Source organism: Schistocerca nitens, chromosome 4 (assembly GCF_023898315.1).
Source record: "Schistocerca nitens isolate TAMUIC-IGC-003100 chromosome 4, iqSchNite1.1, whole genome shotgun sequence".
Lineage (NCBI taxonomy): Eukaryota > Metazoa > Arthropoda > Insecta > Orthoptera > Acrididae > Schistocerca > Schistocerca nitens.
Genome location: NC_064617.1, coordinates 555,842,650 through 555,865,163, shown reverse-complemented (window position 1 = coordinate 555,865,163; position 22,514 = coordinate 555,842,650). Strand labels below are relative to the sequence as shown.

The window sequence follows — 22,514 nt, the reverse complement described above, 5'->3', positions numbered from 1 at the left end:
CGTACGTTCTGGGCAGAGCTGGATGACATATTACATCGTCGAAAACGTCCTATAAAATTACCACGAGAACTTCAGAGAAATTAGAGCTCAAATGGAGGCTTACCGTAAATCATTCCTATTACGGGCCATTCACGGATCTAACAGGGAAGACTGGAAAAAGATAGTGGTACCACAACTACACTTCGCAGAAAACTGTTTCTTGTCATGGCGCAAGCCTAACGTACCTCCCGTCGCGGTTGGTTTTTTGATGTGCCTCGTCACTAATTCTATTCCTCTGCCAACTTCTTCGGCTCAGAGTAACACTTGCAACATAGGTCCTGAAGTATTTGCTGGATGTATTCAAATCCCTTTTCCATGGAAGTTACTCCCTGATATCTCAACAAATGTCCTATCATCCTGACCCTTCTTCTGCCAATTGTTTTCCATATATTCCTTTCCTCATCTATTCTGCGGAAAAGCTCCTTATTACTTACCAATCCACCTAATTTTCAAGATTCTTCTGTAGCACCATGTCTCAAATTCTTCGATTCTCTTCTTTTCCTTTTTTCCCACACTCCATATTCCATACCATACAAACGTACATACTTAGAAATTTCTTCCTCAAACTAAGGGCTACGTTTTAAATTGGTAGACGTCCTTCGTCGAGGTACAGCCTCTCTGCCAATGCTAGTCTGCCTGTCGTGTCCTCATTGATTCATTCGTAATGGGTCATTTTGCTATCTACTTTGTGCTCACCAGTTACGATGCCAAGTTTCCAACTTTTCTCATCTCTGCTACGTCTCATTGGTTTTGTCTTTCTTAGATTTACTCTTAATCCATATTCCATGCTCCTTAGACAGTTCATTCAGTTAAATATATACAGTAAATTATTCATCGCTTTCACTCAAGACAGCATTGTCATCACCTAATGTTATCATTCTTGAATTTTAATTTCACTCTTGAAGATTCCTTTCATTTCCGTCATTGGCTCTTCGATGTATAGACTGGACTGCATGTGCAAAAGACTACAGCACTGTCTACCACCCTTCTGAATGCGAGCAATTCGTTCTTCGTCTTCCAATATTATTTTTCCCCCCAGGCACTTGTAAACGCTGTATATTACCTTCCCTTCCCTACAGTTTACCTTCATGTATAAAGGAATTTCGAACATCTTTACGCTGATGAATATTTTTTCCAGACCTGTAAATACCTAAGAACGCGTCGTGATTTTTTTTAGTCTTGCTTCCTTTATAAACCGCAAAGTCAGAATTGTCCCTCTGGTATCTTTACCCATCCCAAAGCCCAACTAAATTGGATACATGTGCTGTTAAGCTGATTGTGTGATAATTCTTGCGATTGTCGGCTCTTGCAATCTTTGAAATTTTGTGTCTGATAGTTTTCTATACACCATCATGAGTAGTAGTATTCACTTCCCCAATGACTTTAGAAAAAAAATTTTTTTTTCTGTCATCAGCCTTCTGACTGGTTTGATGGGGCCCACCTCTCCTATTCCTCTCCTGTGCCAACCTCTTCATCTCGAAGTAACACTTGCAACCTACATCCTCAATTATTTGCTGAATGTATTCCAATCTTTGTCTCACTCTACAGTTTTTACGCACTATAGCTCCCTCCACTACCATGGAAGTAATTCCCTGATGTCTTAACAGATGCCCTATCATCCTGCCACTTCTCCTTGTCGTTGTTTTCCATATAGTCCTTTCCGCTCCGATTCTGTGCAGAACTTTCTCATTCCTTACCTTAACAGTCCAACCAATTTTCAATATTATTCTGTTGCACTACACCTCAAATACTTCAATTCTCTTCTGTCCCGATTATCCCACAGTTCATGTTCCACTACCATACAATGCTGGACTCCAAACGTACTTTCTCATAAATTTCTTCCTCAAATTAACGCCTTGGTTTGATACTAGCAGACTTCTCTCGGCCAGGAATGTCCTTTTTACCAGTGCTAGTTTACTTTTTACGTCCTCCTTGATCCGTCCGTCATTGGGTTTTTGCATCAACTTCGTGAAAAACGATCCCGATATTAAGTTTCTCGCTGTTCTCATTTATGCTACTTCTCATTACTTTCGTCTTTCTTCGGCTTACTCTCAATCTATATTCTGTACTCAGACTGTTAATTCCATTCAGCGGATAGCGACGTCATTAGCGAATCGTATCATTCACATCATATCACCTTGAATTTATTTACACTCCTTAACCTTTCTTTTATTTCCATCATTGCTTCTTCGATGTATTGATACAACAGTAGGGGCAAAGCACTACATGCCTGTCTTACAAAATTTTTAATCCGGTCGCGCGGTTCCAGACTGTAGCGCCTAGAACCGCTCGGCCACCCTGGCCGGCTGATTTTAATTTGAGCAAAGGTTGTTTCCTATATGCTGAGTCAGGCATTTCGAAAATCATTTCATTTTCGATTTCTTCACGTTTTTCCTCTTAGCTTCCCTGCACTTCCTGTTTATTTCATTTCTTAGCTATTTACACACATCAAAAAAAGTTTGGCATCGCCTAGGTTCTGAGAGTTTCGGAACCGGTACAGAAAATTGGAATAGAGATCAACATAAACATCATTTCCGCCCTTTTCACTGCTCATGAAAACCACACATTGCATGTTGTACCACCACACAGCGAGGTCTTCAGATTGCTATACACAACCGGCCGGTGTGGCCGTGCGGTTTTGGGCGCTTCAGTCTGGAACCGCGTGACCGCTACGGTCGCAGGTTCGAATCCTGCCTCGGGCATGGATGTGTGTGATGTCCTTAGGTTAGTTATGTTTAAATAGTTCTAAGTTCTAGGGGACTGATGACCACAGATGTTAAGTCCCATAGTGCTCAGAGCCATTTGAACCATTTTGCTATACACACCGGTACCTCTAATTCCCACTAGCAAGTCCTGTTTCATCTATGCATGCCTTTATTCGTCGTGGCATACTATCCACCCGTTCATCAAGGCACTGGTGGTCCAGATTGATCGAGTCCTCAGCGGCGATTCTGCGTAGATTCCTCAGAGTGGTTGGTGGGTCACGTCGTCCATAAACAGCACTTTTCGATCTGTCATAGGCATGTTTGATAGGGTTCAAGTCTGGAGAACATGCTGGCCACTCTATTTGAGCGATGTCATTGTGGAGGAAGTCATTCACAAAATGTGCAGGATGGGAGCACGAATTCTCTCTATCGGTCGGAGGGTGGCATTCAAGTATCGCACAGCTGTTATGGCGCCTTCCATGACCACCAGCGTTGTACGACGGCACCACATAATGCCAGCCCAAAACAGCAGGGAACCTCCAACTTGATGCACTATCTGGAAAGTGTCTACGGCTTTCAGCCTGACCGGATTGCCTCCAGACACGTCTCCGACGATTGTCTGTTTGAAGGCATAGGCGGCACTCATCGGTGAAGAGAACGTGATGCCAATCCTGAGCGGTCGACTTGGCACGTTGTTGGACCCGTCTGTGCCACGCTGCATGGTGTCGTGGTTGGAAAGATGGTTCTCACCATCGATGTCGGGAGTGAAGTTGCGCACCGTGCGGGGTATTGCGCACAGTTTTATTCGTAACATGACGTCCTGTGGCTGCACGAAAAGCATTATTCAACAAGGTGGTTTTGCTGCCAGGGTTCTTCCGAACCATAATCCGTATGTGGCGGCCATCCACTGCAGTAGTAGCCCTTGGGCGGCCTGTGCGAGGCATGTCAAGGACAGTTCCTGTCTCCCTGTATCTCCTACAAGTCCGAACAACATCGCTTTGGTTCACTCCGAGACGCCTGGACACTTTCCTTGTTGAGAGCCGTTCCTGGTACAAAGTAACAATGTGGACGCGATCGGACCGCGGTGTTGACCGTCTATGCATGGTTGAACTTCATACAATACGAGCCGTGTACCACCTCCTGGAGGAATGACTGGAACTGACCGGTTGTCGGAACCCCTCCGTCAAATAGGCGCTGCTCATGTATGGTTGTTAACATCGTTGGGCGGATTTAGTGACATCTCTGAACAGTCAAAGGGACTTTGTCTGTGATTCAATATCCATAGGCAACGTCTATCTTTGGAGTTCTGGGAACTGGGGTGATACAAACCTTTTTTTGATGTGTTTATATGTCTGTATTCCTGAACTTCGCTGAACTCTTTTGTACTTCCTTCTTTCGTTGATCACCTGAAGTATTTCTTGTGTTACTCATGGTTTCTCTTCAGTTACTTTCTTTGTTCGTATGTTTTTCTATCCAATTCCTGTCTTGCCCATCTTAGAGATGGCAACTCCTTCTCAACTGTACTGTCTACTGAGATATTCCTTACTGCTGTATCGATAGCCTTAGAGAACGTAAAGCATATCTCGTCATTCCTATGTACTTCTTTGCGTTTTGATTCTTCTCAACTAATCACTTACATTTTAGCCTTCTGTTCATCACTACTAAATTGAGACCTGAGTATGTCTGCTGCTGGGTACGTCTTACAATCCAATGTCTACATTACTCTTTCAATATATTCATATACTTTCTCAATCTCTTCGTTTTCAGCTTGCGTATTGAACTTCCTGACTAATCTCTTGAACTTCAGCCTACTCTTCTTCATTGTGACATGAGTCTGCATCTGTTCCTGGGTACTGCTGATTTCAGAATCTCTGTCTGTCTATAGTGTAATCTAACTGAAATCTTCCCGTATCACCTGGTCCTTTCAAAGTACACCGCCTCCTCTTGGTATTCTTGAACAGAGTATCCGCTACTACTTGCTGAAATTTATTACAGAATTCAATTAGTCTTCCCCCTCCCTCGTTCCTCATGCCAAGCCCATATTCTCCTACAACCTTTTCTTTTACTGCTTCCGCTACAACTGCATTCCAGTCTCTCATGACTTTATGTACTGTATTACCCTTTCAATATCCTCATATGCTTTCTCTATCTCTTCATCTTCAGCTTGCGACGTCGGCATGTATACCTGAACTATCGTTGTTGTTGTTGACTTACTGTCGATTCTGGTTAAACAACCTTACCACTGAACTGTTCACAGTAACACGCTCTCTGCCCTACCTTCCTATTCATACTGAATCTCACTCCCGTTATACCGTTTTCTTCTGCTGTCATCTGGCCAGAAATCCACGTGTTCTTTCAATTTCACGTCACTGACATGTACTGTATCTAGATTGGCCCTTTGCATTTCCCTTTGCAGATTTTCTAGCTCCCTACCAGGTCAAGGTTTTGACGTTCGCCGCCACGACTCCTAGAACGTTATCCTCTCTTTGGTTATTTAGTCTCCTTCTCGTGGTCACCTCACCCTTGGCAGTCCCCTCAGAGAGGTCCGAATGGGGAACTAGTCCGTAATCTTTTGCCAGTGCAGAGACCATAATTTAACTTTCCCAGTTATAAACCACTTGTTCTATGGATACACTTTATGTGTCTTTAATGCATCAATTTCTATAGCCTTCTGCATCCTCATGCCGTTGATAATTGTTGATCGTTCCTCCTTCTTCCTTATTCGATCTTAAGTCCTTCAAAGCTCTCTTAACGTTAAAAGTAGCACGTGGGTTATTTTTGACCTATGAGTGTTTGTCTTGGGGTATATGCCCTCATAATCATAATAAATACCACACGTTTGAATGTTTATGGGATTGTACAACTCACCAAAAGTTTATCACACTACTCCTTATGAATGTATGAGAAATTTACCTGTTATACCTAAAGTATGACGTGGACCATTCTTGATCAACACGCAGTTTAACGCAGTTTGTCACCAATAACACTGGTTTTCAGACTCTAATTATCTCCTGGGAGTGCCTCTAAGCTATTCAGGTGGTGTTTGAGTACGACTGTTTTGGACAAAAGTAACCTGAAATACGACGAATGGACAAAAATAACCTGAAATACGAAGAATTTGAATGTGTGTTTCTTTACCCCACAGACTTGCGACATTCCGACCGACGATGTGATATGGGGAAGCCACAGAATAACTTGTACATGGGGGAAGACCCCTCCCTCCTTCCTGCACCCCTTATCCTGGGCTATGCTCGTAGCTCCAGTAAATGACAGCAGATGTCAGGCGGGTCGCCCTTATAGATGTTTCCTGTCTGTATATACACTCCTGGAAATGGAAAAAAGAACACATTGACACCGGTGTGTCAGACCCACCATACTTGCTCCGGACACTGCGAGAGGGCTGTGCAAGCAATGATCACACGCACGGCACAGCGGACACACCAGGAACCGCGGTGTTGGCCGTCGAATGGCGCTAGCTAGCGCAGCATTTGTGCACCACCGCCGTCAGTGTCAGCCGGTTTGCCGTGGCATACGGAGCTCCATCGCAGTCTTTAACACTGGTAGCATGCCGCGACAACGTAGACGTGAACCGTATGTGCAGTTGACGGACTTTGAGCGAGGGCGTATAGTCGGCATGCGGGAGGCCGGGTGGACGTACCGCCGAATTGCTCAACACGTGGGGCGTGAGGTCTCCACAGTACATCGATGTTGTCGCCAGTGGTCGGCGGAAGGTGCACGTGCCCGTCGACCGGGGACCGGACGCAGCGACGCACGGATGCACGCCAAGACCGTAGGATCCTACGCAGTGCCGTAGGGGACCGCACCGCCACTTCCCAGCAAATTAGGGACACTGTTGCTCCTGGGTTATCGGCGAGGACCATTCACAACCGTCTCCATGAAGCTGGGCTACGGTCCCGCACACCGTTACGCCGTCTTCGGCTCACGCCTCAACATCGTGCAGCCCGCCTCCAGTGATGTCGCGACAGGTGTGAATGGAGGGACGAATGGAGACGTGTCGTCTTCAGCGATGAGAGTCGCTTCTGCCTTGGTGCCAATGATGGTCGTATGCGTGTTTGGCGCCGTGCAGGTGAGCGCCACAATCAGGACTGCATACGACCGAGGCACACAGGGCCAACACCCGGCATCATGGTGTGGGGAGCGATCTCCTACACTGGCCGTACACCAATGGTGATCGTCGAGGGGACACTGGATAGTGCACGGTACATCCAAACCGTCATCGAACCCATCGTTCTACCATTCCTAGACCGGCAAGGGAACTTGCTGTTCCAACAGGACAATGCACGTCCGCATGTATCCCGTGCCACCCAACGTGCTCTAGAAGGTGTAAGTCAACTACCCTGGCCAGCAAGATCTCCAGATCTGTCCCCCATTGAGCATGTTTGGGACTGGATGAAGCGTCGTCTCATGCGGTCTGCACGTCCAGCACGAACGCTGGTCCAACTGAGGCGCCAGGTGGAAATGGCATGGCAAGCCGTTCCACAGGACTACATCCAGCATCTCTACGATCGTCTCCATGGGAGAATAGCAGCCTGCATTGCTGCGAAAGGTGGATATACACTGTACTAGTGCCGACATTGTGCATGCTCTGTTGCCTGTGTCTATGTGCCTGTGGTTCTGTCAGTGTGATCATGTGATGTATCTGACCCCAGGAATGTGTCAATAAAGTTTCCCCTTCCTGGGACAATGAATTCACGGTGTTCTTATTTCAATTTCCAGGAGTGTATTTGTCTGCAGTCACGCCTAACGGACTGAGGCTGTCCAGACGTCAGCCACTTGGTGTAGAGGGATTTCCCCTCCCTGTATGTTATTCTGCGGCTTCACTGGTCACTTTGTCAGTTTGCATGTTGCCAGTCCGTAGCGAAACAAAAGCCGCACTGATGTAGAGCATCTTCAAGGCTTGTCGCTTGGGACATTCCGTCAGGTCTCGGACTTGCAGTCTATTTTTGCGAGTTCACGCCATTGAAACAAGATTACGCGGCTTTACGTTGGCTGATATTTTCTACCATCTGGAGAACATTTCACAGACAAAGTCGAGTGACTAAAGTGATATTGAGGCGAAGGCAGAGATGGACGACAATTTCTTTAAAGTGCCAGTTGATGACTCGGGTGATTCCAATGCTTCAGATGAACAGCAAGCAGAATCTGATCCATCTGATGATGACCTACCTCTTGCACAAAGATAGCATTGTACATTCTAGCTAAGTTTTTAAACCGACGAGATAACTGACCACTGTACAGCTTTCCTACTTTTTCGTTTAGGCGTCGGTTCCATGGATTCTGCCTGAGTACATGGACGTCCTTCCCAACGACGAGCCACCGTATTCACAATGCGGGAAGCGGCCTTGAATGAGGACGACAACGGCGGGACGGAGGATTTGTCAGTGAGCTATCACATGAAGTTGGTAGGTCATTGACATATAAATCTTTAATCAAAACTCAAACGCATTATCACTGAAATGAAATGATCGTATGGCATTGTTGGCCGGGAGGCCCCATGCGGGGAAGTTCGGCAGCCGTATTTCCAGTCCTTTTTAGTTGACGCCACTTCGGATACTTGCGAGTCAATGATGATGAAATGATGGTGAAAGACACACAACACCCAGTCATTACGAGGCACAAATAATCCCTGACCCCGCTGGGAACCGAACCCGGGACCCCGTGAGTAGGAAGCGAGAACGCTACCGCAATACCACGAGCTGCGGACATTATCAGTGCTTATCTGACATAAGGACGAAAGGCAAATTTTGTTGTGGCTTTTCTGTAGCTGTCGTTCCCTATCTCTAGTAGGTTACGAAGAACTTTTACATTCACATAAGATTCAATTTTCAGCTGAAAATGGGTGATAATCTGGGTGTTGCGGACGACTCTCAAGACCGCGACATCGGTGGAGGTGGTCGCAGTGCATTTGCTGCCCGTCGTGGAGCTGCAGCATTTCGTGGACGAGGAAGAGGGAGCGCCGGGCGGCATTCAGTCTCTGGCAAGGAAGTTGAAAGTTCTGATGGCACCAATGGGACATGGACTGAGCCATGCAACACAGCAGGGAGGCACAGTTCCGAGAATGTGTTGCGGGAGACACCCGGGGCGACAGGACACGCCAAACGACACGCTGTAGATGACTCGCAACTCCCTGCGTTGCGGTTATTTGACAGCGTCCCTATCATGAAACTGATAAAAAAAGTGCACTGAAGGAAACGCGAACAGCACACTTGGTAGTAATGAGTGGTCTCTAATCCTAAAAGACTGAAAGGCTTTCATTCGATTACTTTACGCTCGTGGAGCATATCGTGCTCAAGGTATTTCGTGCAAAGACATATGGAGCAATACATGTGGACCTCCTTTTTTTCAAAGCACCATGTCAAGGAACAGATTTACTGAAATATACAATCGCCTTAGGTTTGATTCTATATCATCAAAGATACAACGCAAGGAAAATGATAAATTTTGCCTTGCTTCAGAAATATGGAACCTGTGTGTGTGTGAAATCATATGGGACTTAACTGCTAAGGTCATCAGTCCCTAAGCTTACACGCTACTTAACCCATGCCCGAGGGAGGACTCGAACCTCCGCGCAGGACCAGCCGCACGGTCCATGACTGTAGCGCCTGAGATCGCTCGGCTAATCCCGCGCGGCCTAATATGGAACCTATTTACTGATAGTTGCAGTACCTGCTACAAGCCAGGGGAGAACATGACTGTCGACGAGCAGTGTATCCTTATTACTTCAGGTGTCCATTCATAAGTGTAGTGTTATGGAGTCAGCTTTTCCGACAATAATTTATTTTTGATATTTTTCCTGTGACGATTTCACCTTCGCTTACATGCACTTTCTATTTATCTGGTTTCTAAGAAACTTGTATTTCATTATTACTCAATTAGGGCGAACATTTTTGTACTTCCTTCTTTCATCCATCAGCTGAAGTATTTCTTCTGTTGCCAGATGTTTCTTCGCAGTTACCTTCTTTGTAGCTAGGTATTTCTTTCCGCTTCCGCGACCGCCCCAAATGTCAATTCCTGTTTAACTGACCTGCCTCCTGAGCTATTCCCTGTCGCAGTTTATATAGCCTCAGAGAACTTCAAGTGTCTCTCTTTATTCATTAGTATTCTGTATCTCACTTCTTTGCCCATTGATTCTTCCTGACCAGTCTTTTAAATTCAGCCTGCTATTCATCACTACTAAATTACGATCTGAGTCTATATCTGTCCCTTGGTACATGTTACACTCCAAGGTCATCTAACGGAAATCCTCCCTATCTCTCAGCCTTTTCCAAGTAAAGCTCCTCCTCTTGTGTTTCTTGAACAGAGTATTCGCTATTACTGGCTGAAAGTTATTGCAGAACTCAATTAGTCTCTCTCCTCTCTCAATCCTAGTGCCAAACCTGTATTCTACTTCCAGTAATAATTCTTCTACTCCATCCCCTGTATCCTCATTCCGGTCCACCATAGCTATTAAAATTTTATCTTCCTTTTTTTTTGTGGTAAGTTCCTATGGGACCAAACTACTGAGGTCATCGGTACCTAGGCTAACACACAACGTTATCTAACTTAAACTAACCACGCTAAGGAAGACACACACACCTATGCTCCAGAGAGGACAGGAACCTTCGACGAGGAGAGCCACGCGAACTGTGGCAAGGCGCCTAGACCACGCGGCTACCCCGCATGGTATCTTCCGTCATGTACTGAATTACACGTTCAATATTCTCATACACTTCCCCTATCACTTTGGCTTCAGCTTGCGACATCGGCACGTATATCTGACCTATCGTTGTCGGTGTTAGTTTGCTGTTGATTCTGACGAGAACAATCACTGAACTGTTCACAGTAACTCACTGTCTGCCATACCTTCCTATTCATAGCGAATCCTACTTCCTTTATACCATTTTCTGCTGCTGTTGATATTATCCTATGCTCATGTGAACAGAAATTCTTGTATTCTTTCCACTTCACGTAACTGACCACCACTATATCTAACTTGAGCTTCAACATTTCCCTTTTCAGAGTTTCTAACTTCCCTACGTGTCCAAACGTCTAACAGTCCAAGTCCTTCCTCATAGAAAGTTACAATTTTTTTTGGTTATTCAGTCATTTTTCCATGGTCACCTACACTTTTTCAGTCCCCTCTCGGAGATCTGAAGTGGGGGACTAGTCTAGAATCTTTTTGCCAGTGGAGAGATGATCATGACACTTTTTCAGTTGCAGGCCACATGTCATTTGGATAAACGTGATGTATTTTTAATGCAGTGGTTTCCATTGCATTCTGCGTCCTCACACCTTTGATCATTTCTGATTCTTCCTTCTTTAGGGGCTGCTACCAACTCCAAAGGCCACAGAGTGCCAAACCCTGTGTCCGCTCCTCCGCCTGACAAGGCTGTTGTCTTAAGGAGGGTGGCTTATTATGCCGGAAGTCATTAGACGCCATTGTTTATGATTTTTATTCAAAATTTAAGCTGTGGGAAGGTTCAAACCTGGGACCTACGACTTTACTAGTCAAAAACGCTGCCTGTGGTATATACGTGCCAAATTGGCTATATTAAAATGCACATATGCTTCCTTGTCAATACGTGGTCCATGTTGTTCAGCCTGTGGCATACATTAAGAGAAAATGTAATAGCTATGATCATTATAGAGGGCAAAAGACAGAGAGTCAAGACAGTAAGGACACGAGCTTTCAAAACTTCCTTTAATACTAGTGTGACACAAATTTACGACTGTGTTCCATGTAAGAAAAATTTTATTTCTTCACTCTGCCAGTCAGTGAAACCCATAGGAAATTCTTGCCAGGTCACTGTTGATATGCAGTGAGAGAATTTTTAAAACATGTAAAATACAAGAGACTGACACAGAAAAATCGTAAGTCTCCCACCGCAAATAGCGCAATGTCTCTTGTACATCATGGTAAACAATTTATGTACGACAGTATTACTGCTATATCCTCTGTGCTTTGTGTATACAAAATCTGGGATGTCCAGCAACATTGTGAAAAGGACAAATTGCTACACACGATAAAGATCACACATTAATTACAAATTCACGAGACAAAGAAGTAGGTACACATTTCAGTTTTTCTCCAAAACCTTATTCAGAAAGGGAAAACACACATTCATACAAGTAACCACACACCACATGCACATGAACACTTTCTCCATCAGCTTTGGCGAGAATGCGACTGTGTGTGTCGCACAGAGGCAGCAATCTTGAGTGAGGAGGCAAAGAGGGATGGGTAGTGTGGTAAAGATAATGGGAAAAAGGTCAGCACTGCTTGAGGGAGCATCCAGGTCTAGATGATGGCAGGAGAAGACTTCCAGGCAGAGTGTCAAGAGGGTATGTGGCAGGGAAGGTGAAGGGGCATGGGGTGTTCAAAAGGAGAGAAACAGAGAAGGGGAAAAGACTAATGAGTGTGTCAGTAGAGAGTAGTGCACAGCTACAGCGAGGGGATGTAAACTGAGAGGAAGGGGGGGGGGGGGGTGAACCATTGGATGGATGTGTGGGGACATTAGTATAGTGCTGTTTCCCAGTCTTTGGACAGAAAATTATAAGTCTGTATTAAAAGTGAGATAAGTAGCGTCGAAGTTGCTGCAGAACACTGGATTAAGGGTGGAGTGATTTGGGGTCCACTGGTCCAATTGCATTAGGGAAGGATGGGTAAGGAAGTTGGCCATGCACTTTCAAAGGGACCATCCTGGTATTTGCCTGAAACTATTGAAAGAAATCATGGAGTATCTAAATCAGAATGGCCAGACATGGATCTGAACAGTCGTCCTCATGAATGTGAGTAGTGTGCTAACCACTGGGCCACACTGCTCGAATGAGTTAAGGGGAGGGTCAGTAGCCACCTCTGTAGTGACGTGTGTGTCACAATAAAAGACTCCAATGGACTGCAAAGCAACGATACTTGAGCATAGCACTATATACCACCACACCGCACAGCAGCTACTTGCAACAAAGGGTCGATGTCAATACACAAGGGCGGAACTTGTTATGGCGATGACTAGGCACCAGTTTTAGAGCAGCAATTGGGCATTGGAGGCATCCTGCCACTGGAAACTAGTACTGCAATCACAAAAGCGGAGCTATGTTGGGTAGTCTGTCACAAATGGGTTCTACCAAAAATAGTGATGGGTTCAAGACTTGGCTACGCCTTCTGCCAGCACTACGTACCTCATGGGACTTGGTGCCACAGGTCTGCCACCACCCATGCTTAGTGGGGATAGAGAGAGAGTGCATGTGTGTCAACAGAAATTTCTGATGTATTTATATCAAATAGTTTGCTGCGACCTAAGGCTTTCTTACAGGAAGTAACCAGAGTGGCAAGGGAGGTCAGAGGAGGGGATTGGAGGGATTGGAGGGATTGGAGGGAGGAAGGATGGGAAGGCTGCTTCTCCAATCATCCTCTGTCAGTGGTATTGTGAACTACCTCAGTCAGTATCTGCACAGCAGGGTGAGCACATAGAGCAGCTGCTTCTACTGACCTGGTATAGAAGGTGTGCGTTTGCGAGAAAATCAGAAAAGATTCTGGTATTAAAGGGGTCCTGGCCACTGATGCTTTGTTTGGGGCTTAAGTAGCAGGCAACTTCTGTTTGAAGTGTTTTACAAGACCTGCATCTTCCAAAAGAGCAGAGAATGAGAGCTTTTCCCACCAAATGGAAACTCCTGCAAATTGAACATTATAAATAAACAATATGTTGTTACACCCTCTGCAATGTAGCTGAATTTCCTGTCGTGGGATCCCTGCAGTCTACCAGCTCAGTGGTAATACCAGACTACTTTCTCTGGGAGGAGTAGGGAGGAAAGTGGCGATAGGCAGAACATCCTCAGGTGGTGGCATTGTGCAGTAGCTCAGTTGATATCTACATGTGAAGGGATGCACACATTCATAAATTTTCCAGGAAGACGACACCTGTAATATGCAGGAGTGTGATCACATAATTAGGATTGTATTTGCTGGACAGAGTAATACTTCCATTTCCACACCAATAGCTCTGCACACATTGACCGATTTTGCCTCCAACATTTTTTAGGTGGAAGGGGGAAGTCGAGGAGACAGGCTAGGGCTGGTGGACTTCCCAGGAGGGGAGGAAGTAATTAATTGAGGGGTTAGTTAATTAGTCAAAGAAGTACTGCCTATCCCCAGGGCCTCATAATTATCCCTTAAAAATTGTAAATCAATTAGTATAACAGTAGCTTAAGGGCAGATGTAGGGTTTCCTAAGTCAATCAAGTTTTCCCCTGAATATATGTGACCTACACAAACAAAATTTGCCACAATAGACACTGCCCTACCACTTCCATACACTGCTATCACGGCTGGCTGCAGAGCTGAGGAGCAGTTCCCCAAGTTGGACAGCATCAGAGCATAACACATAGTGCTGCCAATGTCAACAGCCATGGCCTCCAAAGGCTGCCAACCTCAGCAACACATCGCAACATCTCAGTAGCTACAGGTGGAAACTGCTGTCTATTCAGCTCTATGTCTATAAAATCTGAATACTCATATCTTTAGTACCATTGTCATACAATTGTTTTACTCATAATTATTGACTCTACTGAATCATGAAGTAAATGCAGTAGAGATAATGAGGTCAAGCAATAAAAATTAGAGTACTGTCAACAATGTTACATCTGGGCCCACCAGTCTTCCACCACCACTCATTCATCCCCCTGCACAGCACTAACTATAGATTGAGGATGGGATGATTACAGGTTTGGAGAAAGTTTTTCAAAGATAACTCCCATCGGTGCAACTCAGAAAGGATGGTGCTAGAGGGGAGGATCCAGATGTCCCAGGCTGTGAAGTAACCATTGACATCAAGCATATTGTGTTCAGCTGCATGTTGTGCTACAGGATGGTCCACTCTGCTCCTGATCACAGTATGGTGGTGACCATTCATCCTGGTGAGCAGCTGATGGTAGTCAAGCCAACATACAAACCTGTGCATGGCTGCTTCCACAGGTCTCCTGGCCTGTGATGTGGTAGGACAAGTCTGTGGAAGCAGGCATGTCATGTATCACCTCTGTTGCAACCTCTGAACAGGTTTTCATGTTAGTACAACCATCTTTCCACCAAGATGAATGGCCTCACCAAACTGTGACCAAGAGCAAAGTGAACCACTCTGTGGGACAATATAGACTTGAATATAACATGCTTGATACATATAGCTGCTTGATGGCCCAGGCCATCTGGCTTCTCCCCTCCATTACAAGCTTTTCTGAATTGCACAGGTGCAGTTATCCTCATAATTGCTTCTCCCTACTGAAATCATTCTAACCTCAACCCAAGGTAACCTACACCCTCGTTAACCCAATGATTTCGGTCCCTGCTGTACTGTCATCGCATATCAGTTTGCATTGCTTCATCCACACAGTGTGCCACTCTCTGTCAACACACTCACTCGTATTTCCCCCTTCACTGCTCCCCTCCTTTTCTGCTCCCCTTTCCACTTCGAATCCCCCTTCAGATGCTGCACCTGGAAATCTTGTCGTGTCACAAACCAGCTGCTGCGTGGTCTGCAGGCAGCGCTGCCCTCTCACCCCGACCCCCCCATCCCCCCCATCCCCCCGCCTAGTACTCTGCTGTCGCTGCCTCTACCCCACTGCATTCTGGAAGAAAGAAGACCATGAAAATTTGTCAGATTGGGACTCGAGCCCGGGTTTCCAAATGAGGGTCTGTTTTTATTTGTGAGAAGTTCTCTGGCTGGAAGCTTAAGTGTGTTAAGGGTCGATTCATGGTGCCTGTCTGCAACTTAGCATGTCATCTCTATGATGAGTAGCAGTCTATCCTTTTCGTAATACACACACACACACACACACACACACACACACACACACACACACCTGTCTCTCTCTCTCTGTGTGTGTGTGTGTGTGTGTGTGTGTGTGTGTGTGTGTGTGCTTGTACGTGTGCATGTGCGCGTACGTGTACAGTGTCTAGAAAGGAGGATGTGAAGTTGCAACATTTAAAATTGCACTCTGCTCTGCTGTTTATTACTTCACAGTTGGCACACATTAATTTAGTTCTGTGTCTTTGAGCTCACCTGACATGAAGGCCTTATCTGCTGATATGTCACTCGCCGACAGTTAATAACAACAATTCGTACCAAACAAAATTTTTTTGACAAATGTTGGATACACCGGTATCTTGAAATTGCATACTTCCGTAGCACTCCAACTATAATACGAAAAGCATGGAAGACGATAAACACTTAACCTTCAAACACTTAACCTTAACAACGATTCTAGTCGTTTCATTGTAAAGAATCGTACAAAACCGATTTGGAGAGGTCTTCAGCGTGACAGCGTATCGGTGCATTCACACATATAAGTTATAATCAAAACACTGTCTTCGACTTTACACCATGTAACCCAGTAATATCTTATTTTGACATAAGAAGAGGCGTTTTATGTGATTGACTACGTTCCTCTCCACGAAGCAAAGTTCTGATATTTCTTATTTTACATTCCATGCTGCACAGTGCTTCGCAGCGCCACAAAACTCGACCAGCTTGCGTCCGCTTTCCTGGTCCTATGAAAATTGCTTCAGATGACTTGTGGAGCGTCGATGTAGATGGTATTGCTCAACCACAATATTACTACAGCTGGGAGTGGGGGCGCTTCGTACGGCTTATCGTCGATTTTTGTCGTGATATTTCCCGAGGACCTGCTGAAACACTTGGTAGGATATGCACGGTCTTTGAAACCTTTCCAACTGCGATGCGTTTACCTTAATCAAAATTGAACTGGTTTGCTATAACGTCACAACGTGTTTCTAATAACGGCCACGGAAGTCCTGGTGAAATAATGTCGTGGTAGTGACAGAAATCATGGGATACATTCTAATGTCGTGTCGGACCTCCTTTTCAACAGCGAACTGCAGATACTCGACGTGGCATGGAGTCAACACGTCATTTGAATTACCCTGCAGAAACATCGAGCCATGATGCCTCTATAGCCGTTCATGAATGCGAAAGTGTCACCAGTTCAAAGTTTTGTGCACGGACTGGCCTCTCGATTATGCCCCATAAATGGTCGATAAGATTCATATAGGGCGGCCTGAGTGGGCAGACCATTCTATCGAATTGCACAGAATGTTCTTCAAACTAAATCCGAACAATTATGGCCTGATGTATAGCATTGTCATCCATAAAAATTCCATCGTTGTTGTGGCCACGAAGTCGATGAATGGCTGCAAATGAATTCCACGTAGCCGAATATAACCATTTGCAGTCAGTGATCGTTCTGCTGTACCAGATACACAATCCATTCAATCTGAACAAAGCCCACACCATTAAGAATCCACCACGAGTTTGCACAGTGACTTCTCGACTACTTGGATCCATGCCTTCGTGGGGTCTGTGCCACACTAGATCCCGACCATCGCCGGCCGCGGTGGTCTAGCGGTTCTAGGCGCTGCAGTCCGGAACCGCGGGACTGCTACGGTCGCAGTTTCGAATCCTGCTTCGGGCATGGGTGTGTGTGTGATGTCCTTAGGTTAGTTAGGTTTAAGTAGTTCTAAGTTCTAGGGGACTAATGACCACAGCAGTTGAGTCCCATAGTGCTCAGAGCCATTTTTGACCCGACCATCTGCCTTTTTTTTGTGTCATCATTCTTCTGGCTGGTTTTATGAGGCCCGCCAAGAATTCTTCTCCTGCGCTAACCTCTTTATCTCAGAGTAGCACTTGCAACCTATGTCCTCAATTATTTGCTTGATATGTTACAATCTCTGTCTTGCTCTACAATTTTTACCCTCTACAGCTCTTTCTAGTACCATGGAAGTCATTCCCTCATGTCTTAACAGATGTCCTATCAACGTGTCACTTCACCTTATCAGAGTTTTCCACATGTTCGATTCTGCGCAGAACCTCCTCATTCCTTACCTAATCAGTTCACTTATTTTTCAACATTCTTCTGTAGCACCACATCTTAAATGCTTCGATTCTCTTCTGTTCCAGTTTTCCACACAGTCGATGTACCACTACCATACAATGCTCTGCTCCAGACGTACATTCTCAGATATTTCTTTCTCAAATTATTACCTATGTTTAGTACTGGTAGACTTGTCTTGGCCAGGAATGCCCTTTTTTCCAGTGCTAGTCGGCTTTTTATGTCCTCCTTGTTCCGTTCGTCATTGATTATTATTTAGCAGCCTAGGTAGCAGAATTCTTCAACTCCATCTACTTCGTGACCATCAGCCCTGATGTTAAGTCTCTCGCTGCTCTCATTTCTGCTACTTCTCATTACTTTCGTCTTTCTCCGATTTACTCTCAATCCATATTCTGTGCAGATTAGATTGGTCATCCCATTCAGCATATCATGTAATTCTTCTTCACTTTCACTCAACATGTCTTTGTCATCAGCTAATCGTATCAATGTTATCCTTTCACCTTAAATTTTTATTCCGGTCCTGAAATTTTTCTTTTATTTCCATCATTGCTTCTTCGATATACAGATTGAACAGTTGACTTGCATCCTTTTTGATCCGAGCACTTCATTCTTCGTCATTCAGTCTTTCTTGGTTCTTCTGCATGCCGTGTATTATCTGCCTTTCCTTATAGGTTTCCCTTAAATATCTCAGAATTTCGAACATCTTGCACGATTTTACTTTGTCGAACGCTTTCTCCAGGTCGACAAATCCTAACATATCCTCAATTTTCTTTTACATTCTTCTGCATATTATTCTTGTCAGTAACGTGGATTCATGAGCTGTTAAGCTGATTGTGCGATAACTTTCGCAAATGTCAGCTCTTTCAGTCTTCGGACTTGTATGGACGATATTTTTACGAAAGTTAGATGGTATACAGCCAGACTCTTACATTATACACACCAACGTGAATAGTAGTTTTGTTGCAACTTCCCCCAATGAATTTAGAAATTTTGATGGAAGGTTAACCATCCCTTCTGCCTTATTTGACCGTAAGCCCTCCTAAGCTCCCTTAAATTCTGATTCTAATATTGGATCCTCTATCAGTTCTAAATCGAATTCTGTTTCTTCTTCTATCACATGAGACAAATCTTCTCCCTCATAGAGGCCTTTAATATTCTCTTTCCACCTATCCGCTGCCTCCTCTACATTTAACAGGGGAATTCCCGTTGCACTCTTAATACTACCACTCTCGCTTTTAATGTCACCTTCTAACAACCATTTCTTTTTCGATTTCATCACATTTTTCATGCAGCCATTTCGTCTTAGCTTCCCTGCACTTCCTATTTATTTCATTCTTCATCGACTTGAATTTCTGTATTCCTGAGTTTCCCTATTGTACTTCTTTCTTTCACCGATAGACCTAAGTATTTCTTCGGTTACCCATGATTTCTTAGCAGCTACCTTCTTTGTACCTATGTTTTTCTTCCCAAATTCCGTGATTTCCCTTTTTAGATATGTCCATTCGTCTTCAACTGTACTGCCTTATGAGCTATTCGTTATTCACGATAAAGGATGACAGCCAAAAACAGTTGCAGGATAAAAATTTATTAAAATTTCTTGACCAAGGTTTCGGTACATATAAATATACCTTCATCAGAAGTAAAAAATCTGAAATTATATCATGTAATGGAGATTAATAAAACAATTGTGCCAATGGCGTCGTCAATAATTGAGACATCTTCTCCATTTGTACAACATGACTATGGGCACAGGGTCAAAGCGAACAGTTTAGCACCATTACTTCGCCTATGAACTATCGAGACAAGAGTGTGTCACACTGAAATCTTCCCGTATCACCCGGTCTTTCCCAAGTATACCGCGTCTCTTGAACAGAGTACTCGCTATTACTTGCTGAAATTTATTACAGAACTCAGTTAGTCTTGCCCCTTTCTCATTCCTTGTCTCAAGCCGATATTCTCCTGTAACCTTCTTTTCTACTCCTTCCGCTACAGCTGCGTTCCAGTCTCCCATGACTATTAGATTTTGATCTCGCTTTATGTGCTGTGTTACCCTTTCAATATCCCCATATACAGTGTGTGACACACTGTTGTCTCGATAGTTCATAGGCGAAGTAATGGTGCTAAACTGTTCGCTTTGACCCTGTGCCCATAGTCATGTTGTACAAATGGAGAAGATGTCTCAATTATTGACGACGCCTTTGGCACAATTGTTTTATTAATCTCCATTGCATGATGTAATTTCAGATTTTTTACTTCTGATGAAGGTATATTTATATGTACCGAAACCTTGGTCAAGATATTTTAATAAATTTTTATCCTGCAACTATTTTTGGCTGTCATCCTTTATCGTGAAGAATTTCAACAGTTGCTGTTGCAGCCATGTTTAAAATCTATTCGTTATTGCTCTATCCATTGCGTTAGAGAACTTCAAGCATTTCTCCTCATCCCTTAAAGTTTCCGTATCCCACCTCTCTGCGTATTGACACTTTCTGATTAATCTCTTGAGCTGTAGCCGACTCTTCTTCATTGTGATCTGAGTCTATACCTGCCCCTGGGTACGCCGTACAATCCAGTATCTGATTTTGGAATATCTGTCTGTCCATGGTATAGTCTAACTGAAATCTTCCTGTATCACCCGGTCTTTCCCAAGTATACCGCGTCCTCTTGTGATTCTTGAACAGAGTACTCGCTATTACTTGCTGAAATTTATTACAGAACTCAGTTAGTCTTGCCCCTTTCTCATTCCTTGTCTCAAGCCGATATTCTCCTGTAACCTTCTTTTCTACTCCTTCCGCTACAGCTGCGTTCCAGTCTCCCATGACTATTAGATTTTGATCTCGCTTTATGTGCTGTGTTACCCTTTCAATATCCCCATATACTTTGTCTATCCCATCATCTTCAGCTTGTGACGTCGGCATTTAACCTGGACTATCGTTGTCGTTGTTGGTTTGCCCTCATATCCGATAACAGCAAACCTATGACTCAACTGTTCACTGTAACAGACTCTTTGCCCTTCATTTATATTCATAGCGAATTCTACTCCCGTTATACCATTTTCTGCTGCTTTTGATATTACCATATAGTCATCTGACCAGAAATCCTTGTGTTCTTTCCATTCGACTTCACTGACACCTAATATATCTAGATTGAGTCTTACCATGTCCCTTTTCAGATTATCTAGCTACCCTACCACATTCAAGCTTCCGACATTCCACAAACAGACTTGTAGAAGGTTTCCATTTCGTTGATTATTCAATCTTTTTGTCATTGTCACCTTCCCTTGGCTGCCCCCTCCCAGAGATCCGAATGGGCGACTATTCCAGAATCTTTTGCAAATGGAGAGATCATTATTATACTTTTTCGTCCGCAGCTCGTGGTCGTGCGGTAGCGTTCTCGCTTCCCACGCCCGGGTTCCCGGGTTCGATTCCCGGCGGGGTCAGGGATTTTCTCTGCCTCGTGATGACAGGGTGTTGTGTGATGTCCTTAGGTTAGTTAGGTTTAAGTAGTTCTAAGTTCTAGGGGACTGATGACCATAGATGTTAAGTCCCATAGTGCTCAGAGCCATTTGATCCATTACACTTTTACAGTTACAATTCACATGTCGTGTGGATACACGTGGTAAGTCTTTAATGCAGTGGTGTCCATTACCTGCTCAATCCACATGCCGTTGATCATTGCTGATTGTTCCGCCTTTAGGGGCAGTGTCCCATCCCAAGGACAAGAGAGTGCTCTGAACCTCTGCCCGCTCCACAGCCCTGTTTGACAAGGCCGTTGACAGAATGAGATTGACTTCTTATACCGGAAGTCTTCGGCTACCAGTGCTGATTATTGATCAATATTTAAGCGATGGCGGGTTTAGAACCCGGGACCAAGAACGTTTTGTTTACTAATCAAAGATGCCAACCATAGACCACAGGTGCATCAGCTCTCATTACCTGTAACTGGTACTCATCCGACCAGGCATTGGTTTTCCAGTCATCCTGGGGCCATCACTATGATCACAAGCCCAGGAGAGGCGCTGAAGGTGATCTCATTCTGGTTAAAAATGAAAGAGATTTCACCGCACTGTCCTAATGGATACGTCCGTCGTACATCCTACGTAGATTTCTGCAGTTATTTCATGCAATGTTGCTTGTCAACTCTTAGGAAACGCTGCTGTTCTCGACGTTGGCCTTGGTATTCTCGGCCCACAAGTGACAGTGTGGATCATAGAATACTGAGTTCTCTAACGATTTTCGAAATGGAGTAATCCTCGAATCTCGCTACAGCTGCCATTCTGCGTTCAAAGTCTCTTAATTCCGATCTTGCAATCCTGCTCACGTCGGAAAACTTTTTCCTCACCTGAGTTCAAATGACGGCTCTGCCAATTCCTAGCCCGCGATTTTCCGCCATTTGTATGTAAGCATATTGGTATCCTATGATTTTTGTCACCTCACTGTATGTGTAGATGGAGGTAGTTTCGTGTTTTTGTTTGATCTCTTTTGTCTATTTAGTGTGCTACATTTTCTACGGCCTTCCATATGCTAAATGAAGAGACCTGCAAGAGAACAGGCACTGTCCGTACTCACGTCCAGACGCCGGGCCAGCGCCGCGAGGGAGAGCGCCGAGTCGCCAGAGGGCGCCTCGTAGCCGGCGTCGGCGCCCGCTGCCAGCAGCGCCAGCACCGTGGGCCGGCGGCGGCCGGCATCCGCGCAGGCGGCGGCGTAGAGCAGCGGCGTCCAGCCGCAGGCGTCGTGGCCGTGCACCGCGAGGCCCCGGCTGAGCAGCTGCACCACCTCGGGGTGCCCCACAGCCGCCGCCACGTGCAGCGCCGACAGACCTCCCGGCGCTCTCGCTTCTCTTTGTTCCGCCAGTACCGACTCCACCCACTGCA

At 44.9% G+C, this 22,514-nt stretch overlaps 1 protein-coding gene across 2 annotated transcripts in view; it reads right to left on the bottom strand.

Moving 5' to 3' along the window:
• Positions 1-22,514, bottom strand: part of LOC126253205 (uncharacterized) — a 599,715-nt gene that overhangs the window by 153,855 nt on the left and 423,346 nt on the right. For both annotated transcript variants that reach the window (XM_049954381.1, XM_049954382.1), the window contains exon 16: positions 22,210-22,509. In XM_049954381.1, the coding sequence (XP_049810338.1) occupies positions 22,210-22,509 (300 nt within the window). The remainder of the gene's footprint in view (positions 1-22,209; positions 22,510-22,514) is intronic.